At 35.4% G+C, this 6,408-nt stretch overlaps 1 protein-coding gene across 1 annotated transcript; it reads right to left on the reverse strand.

Moving 5' to 3' along the window:
- On the reverse strand, positions 1-4,005 carry LOC107770598 (hydroxyproline O-galactosyltransferase GALT6-like). Its single transcript, XM_075219578.1, has 7 exons — positions 2,751-4,005; positions 1,838-2,073; positions 1,468-1,758; positions 1,229-1,357; positions 959-1,132; positions 441-548; positions 1-362 (listed from the first exon to the last, which is right to left on the reverse strand). Exons 1-7 carry the CDS (start codon positions 3,616-3,618, stop codon positions 153-155), a joined length of 2,016 nt encoding a protein of 671 aa, XP_075075679.1. The 5' UTR covers positions 3,619-4,005; the 3' UTR covers positions 1-152.
- Between the last annotated feature and the right edge of the window lie 2,403 nt (positions 4,006-6,408).

A 6,408-nucleotide genomic window follows, 5' to 3' on the forward strand; every position in this document is an offset into this window, starting at 1 on the left:
TAGAGAAAACAATAAATGAATTTCCCTATTATATCAAAAAGCAGAGTCCTCCAGAAAATATACAGATCATGGTTCTATTAAGTGCAAAACTTGTCTATCCTTGTTTATTGGTCAGTTTTTAGATACCCTTCTCTTCTTCAAATCCTTAAGTGTCATCTCATGTTGCAGCATAGAGGCCGGCCTTGCTGTTGTAATTTGTTCCACATGCAAATCATCTGTCTAGGGGACTGGTAATGAGCACTATAATAATCGTCTACACATCCAGCTTGTGAGAACTTCAAGCTGTGTACATATTGCACATGTCTTGTGCTATTAAATTTCTCGACCCACATTCCCATGCTCACATCCTCCATCTTGAACAACTGCACATAAAGGAGCGAGCTTGTTAGCTATTTCACGAGTACTTGCATACAGAAAGAGATAACGGGAATTTTGTCTACCTTTAGCTTATGTCTATCGAACTCTGAGACGATGAAGTTTGCGATGTCTGATGAAATAACGTAACCTGGGCCATTGGCATAAGGTGGATAATCTTCTTCTGGCCATTCCTGAGCCAAGACCGAGAAGCAAGTTAAGACGAGAAACTCAGATATCATGGGATTCTAGAAGGTCGGAATAATTAATGACTAAAATGAAAGGAGATTGAGCAGGCAAAAAACTAGACAACACCCAGATTTACTCCATGCAGATAACTAGCAATATTTACTGTAGCATTTGTTGCAATTCAAGCATTCCTGTCCAAACAGCCTTTACTCTATTCTAGTAGAAAAGCAACTCTCTGCCATAGTCTCGCTTACTCTATTCTTAGTTAGCCACTATCAACTGGCAAATGTGAAGTCTTTTCTTTGACGATAAAGCATAAGAAAATACTTCGTCGAAAGAAAACAGCACTATTTAGCCTTCTAATACCATGTAGAAATTGGAGCAAGAAAATTAAAAAAAAAATCCAAACTATTACCTCATATGTCACTGCCCATTTACCACTACGCAGGGGCTTATGATAGTAATTGATATTTCCAACATATAAGCTCCTATTCTCGGGTATTTTATTTACTTCCTTGATAACTGCATCCACTCTAACAAATGTATCATCATCACACTTCATGATATTTTTTGCAAATGCTACATGAACCTGCAACAAGCAAAGATACAAAAAAACAATTAACTTTTGGGACAATATTAATCTGGGACTACCAATGTTAACATTTATAGCTAATCCACAGCTTACCCCATATTCACAGATGGCAACTGTTTTCAAGACTACAAGATCATAATTGTCCATGTAAGGAACAATGACAATGTCACCAAAAAATTCTGCCTCTTTCTTCAACTCCACATTTATATCCTTTCTCCCGTGCTGTCAAAAAACCAATCCATGTTAAACTCCACATTAACAAGTTGTAAGATGAATGTTAATAGTGAACAATATTTGCATTATGCTGCATACGCGACCATCTGTCAACCTACCAATGCAACGAAGAATCGAGCCACAACATTTGAAGATTTGACGAGCCGATGCTGCATCCAAGACCTCCTTATAGCCATTCGCTCAGCAAAATGATTGCCTGCAGAGAGAACACCAATGAGCAGATCCACAGGTTGAGAAAGGAGGGGCGGTGCCTTCCATCTGTTTGACATATCAAGATGCCTTTGAGGAGCAAAACTAGGATGTGATGTGGGCAAGGAGGCAGCAAAGACTGAATCAATATCAACGTCACCATTCAATGACAAACCAGTGGCATCTTCGAGTGCAAATCCCTAAAAAGCATCAATAAGAACTTTCTTTAGCCCAATTCAACAGTTCAGCATGAAATTCAAGAGGTGGTAGCATACTCACAGTTCGATATGGAAATGAGGTCACATGCCTCCCATCAACATTTATGTGATAACCCTCCAAGCCGGCACTGAGAGTTAGTACAAATAACTTATCCTCTGAAAATGGGAATGGCCAATCAAAAGAGACCGGCTTCTTTCGCCCTACTATCCGGTTTAACCACCAAGATGCCTTTGATTGCTCCGAATGATTAGCATCATCATCTCGAGTCCACTTTTCACATTTTACCTGGCCATCAACTGCAGAAGAGCCAAGACATTAACAAGAATGTCGTGCCGCATAATACAAATGATAGATTTCTGTGCAACAGATGCAAATGTAACTGATGGTGCATTTAGTCATTTACACATGTTTTTTTCTCCTCCCATTGCCAACAACTATGTAAAAACTTTCAGACTGTATTAGAATAACTCCCATCCCCAACTCATGAGATTAATCTGAGGAATCTATCCATCACAAAATTGCACCTCATCAAGCAATAAGCTCTATACTCAATCTGATAAACTAATTCAATTGCTTGACAACACACAATAAAAAAAAACTTATGCTCCTCCCCACCCACTCCCAACCCCCAAAAACAAAAAAAAGAACAAAATTTTAAACTTCAATAAGTAAATCAAACAGTTCTTCCAGCTAGCAAACCTTCAAGTTAAACTAGTTTTTTAAACATTCGACTTTGTCTAGCAACTTTCCCTATCTGAGTTTCACCTTACTCGTTGCAATCCTAAGTAAAGGAGGAGAACTGCATTAAGTTGACAGCTACATGAATCTTTTAAATATTTGGAAATAGAGGATCCATATAGCCAGGTCCAACTAGTTTGGGATTGGGGCATAGTCGATTGATTAAACTAGTTCAATAAACAGAATATATCTTAAAGACTACTAAATAAATAAAGAACCAAAATCATATTCTCACCAGTCTCCTCATCATCCCTGGACCTCCACCCTTCACACCTTTGAGCTGTGCCCCACTGCATCCTATAACAAGTATTCTGCTCAATCACAGGCTTCCCACTCCAATCACCTTTCAATCTTGGATTAAAATGAAGAATCCTAGGTGGGTCCTCCCCATCAACTGTCTTCAGCCCTTGTAACTCCATCATAAACTGTGAAACCATCAAAAATTGACCTTCCTTTAACAATGATATCTTTGGATCATGCTCTTGGTGGGCCCTTTTAGGCCTCCCTACAACAGTTACATGTGACCCAAGAGTAAGCCCACATGGCAACACCATCATTCTCTTCCCTTTCCCCTGAAAATCAAACCCTGACATTGAAATGGAATGTGGACATTGCTCTATTGTCTTGTTATTATTACTTTCTAAAAACCCCACTTCTTTTTTATGCAATTCAAGCTCTTTCCACAACTTTCTACCTACTTCAAATGCCTCTTTTGCTGACTTCAAAATCCCAGAAAACCCATCTTTACTAGTCATATTCACAAAACTACCATCAAAAAACAAACTTGATAATGGATTCTTGATTTCTCTGATATTCCTTTCAGGTTTTGATGATTGAATTGGTGGAACCTGAAGCGGGACATCAAAAAGAGGGCGAATTGGGGCCTTTTTGTCTGCTAACTCCTCTTCGCTATCAAGCACAGAAGACTTAGAAAACTGCCCTGTACCAAAACCATCTTGAGAAACTAAACTGAACCCATTTCTGAAAACAAAAGGAACTTCAAAACCCACCAAAACTACATATAAAAAGCCTATAAGAATCAAAACTTGGACCGATCTTTGCCGGCTCAGTGACATGAACAAGTCAAATTTTGCTCTTTTCATGTTGAAATTTTTTGCTTTTGAGCTGAACCCTCTTTCAAATTTCTAGTAATCATCAAATAATGGGGTTCCTCCAAAAGTTTCAAACCGACAATTTTTTTTTTTTTTGGTTGCAAAAACAGAAGCTTGTATAAAAGAGGAAAATGTATATAGCTATAGAATAAGAGAGGGTTAGGTCATCAAAGCATGATCACAAACAAGTTAAGAGAGAGGGAGAAAAATATATAAGCACATATATATACACAAATGTGTACGTATAGAGAGAGAGAGATGAAGGAGGCTCAAGGGGTCGGTAGCTTTCCTGGAACAAGAGAAATAAGTGTACTTTTCAATTTGAATAGGAAAAGCTTTGCACTTAAAAGTTGATGGAAGAATCTTGATGGAATGTGTGAAAGTAAAACCTCTGGAAATTGTTGTTTATATAATTCTTTTTGAAAATGGAAAACTTGGAAATTATTTATAGGTTAAATTCGCTCGCGAAAACTACCTGGGTTTACCCTTTTTTTTAACGAACTTATATGTATTTCGATTATTTTTAAGTATTTACATTTTACTTAAACAAATTTTAACTATAATCATTAAAATTTAGGTAAATAACAAGAATAATATTTAAATTTTGGCTTCCTATAATTTTTACTATTTTATTAATTGCTAAATCTTTTTTTTTCTTTTCAGGTAGTCAAATTTTGAGAGTAGGCCATGATTACTAGCCTCTTTGGCCAACCTTCTAAAATCGGCTTATTTTGAGAAGTATTTTTCATCAAAGATATTTTTTTTTTCAAAAGTACTTTTGGTGAGAAGCAGTTTGTGTTTACCTAATTGATTTAAAGAGTACTTGTCGAGAAGCAATTAATGTTTGGTCAAACTTTTAAAAAATGCTTATAAGTGTATTTTTCTCAAACGTGCTTTTCAAAAAAATACTTTTAGGAAAAAACTACTATTTTTTGTTCTCCAAAACTGCTTATGCTTCAACTCAAAAGTATTTTTTCTTCTTCTAAAAGTGTGGCCAAACACTTCAACTTTGACAAAAGAAAAATACTTTTTTTGAAAGAAAAAAAAAGTACTTTTCATCTTTGAGAAGTTTGGCCAAAAAGCTATAGGACAACCTATTATACATGCTGCCCAATTTGAAATTTTTTCTTTAATGCATTATACTTTGTGAAAAACTTAAAATAGGAACAAAATTAATGTACATATAACAAGTTAATGAATATTTTAATTATATTCTAATAAATAAGTTTATGTCAAGCGATAGTTACTATGTTAACTTGATCATAGAGCATAAGAGTTAACAAATTAGCCATCACTTATTTTATATTGGTATGTTACCGCTTATAACATTGTGTTGGCATTAATGAATGGAAGTTACTCTAATAAATTATCCCTCTCACTCTTAATATTAGTAACTAGTATGAAGCTAGCGAAGTGGAGGATACATGGACTAAAAGTTAACATCATTTCAAGGAAAATAATAATTACTAGTAGGGAGTAATATTCAAGAAGCAATAGATTAACATTAAAACGTGTAAATGCAAATGTAAATACAATGTGGATAAGAGGTATTCTACATGTTAAGACTTCTTGGTAACTGATGTGCCATTTGACTTCATTGTTAGCTAAACTTGTCAATATTTCTTCTTTAACTCCCATATTGGTTAAGGATCTTTTGAAGTAAAATAATCAATGAAGTCACATATTCTATTTATGATGTTTAGTTTCTAAAAACTTCAAACGTTCATTTCCAAAGAGGAAAATGGGATCGAGCTTAACTTTAGTATATTACCAGCAGAGGCGGATACAAAATTTAAACTCTATGGGTTTGACCTTCAAAAATTTTAACATTATATTAGCACTATTATATTTTAAAAATTATGGATTCATGTCTATTATTTCTTGCAATTTTAGTAACTTTTACTCATAAACTTATGCTCCTGGTCGAAAATATTGGGTTTAGTTGAACCTAGACATGTTAATCGGGTCGGGCTGGCCCGTTTACAACTCGATTCAGCCTGTTACTGTAGTGTATTGGGGCGGGCTGAGCCGGGTTGAGCGGAGAGCGGGTTTTAGACAAACAAATTTTGGATACCGTGCACCGGAACTCGCTAAGCCCCATAACCCGTTAACAGGCTGTAGCCCAGTACCGTTACAATTTTTTTTTTTAATTTTCTGGACCGTTGCCAACGGTCAAATTCAAAAATGACCGTTGGCCAACGGTCCTTTTTTCTGCAGAAATGGTCATTTCGGCCTACCCCTTAAGAAAGTAGCCCTCTACCCCTAATATTTGATAAATTATAATTTTAACCTTTTAAAAACTATAAATAGCTCACCTTCTTCTTCGTTATTCCTCAAAAATTCACAATTCACTTTCTTACTACTCTAATTCTCTCTCAGTTCTCTCTTGATATTATTGATTATTGTTCTTAAATTCTCAATTACTTATTATTTCAAGTTTCATCAAATATTTAGTTTAGCCATTACAAATCAAATATCAAGTATTCAAGTGAGTGTGGCATCAAGTACTATCAACTATCAAGTATCAGTCAACTATCAAGTATTATTGCGGCATCCGGAATCCCGGTGCACTCGTTCCATCTCTTTCTCTTCTTTGGTGTACACTTACTTTATTATTTAGAATTATTAATTTAATTTTTTAATTTAACTTACACAATGGATTTACTTAGAGCATCCAAAAAAGTGTGCACTAGTAGAGGTGGTAGTAAGAAAACTTTCAAAAGATCAAGAGGTGGTGTTGGTTCTTCTAGTAGCTTTACACATATTTCTGAAAGTTTACCT

The sequence above is a fragment of the Nicotiana tabacum genome, chromosome 8, assembly GCF_000715075.1.
Source record: "Nicotiana tabacum cultivar K326 chromosome 8, ASM71507v2, whole genome shotgun sequence".
NCBI lineage: Eukaryota > Viridiplantae > Streptophyta > Magnoliopsida > Solanales > Solanaceae > Nicotiana > Nicotiana tabacum.

Excerpts from the sequence above, each read along its gene's own strand:
- LOC107770598 (XM_075219578.1), bottom strand. The coding sequence starts at position 3,618 with ATGAAAAGAGCAAAATTTGACTTGTTCATGTCACTGAGCCGGCAAAGA. Across the intron at positions 2,074-2,750 it reads CAGGGATGATGAGGAGACTG|TTGATGGCCAGGTAAAATGT; the intron begins GTGAGAATATGA and ends GCTCTTCTGCAG. Across the intron at positions 1,358-1,467 it reads CTCGATTCTTCGTTGCATTG|CACGGGAGAAAGGATATAAA; the intron begins GTAGGTTGACAG and ends GTTTTTTGACAG.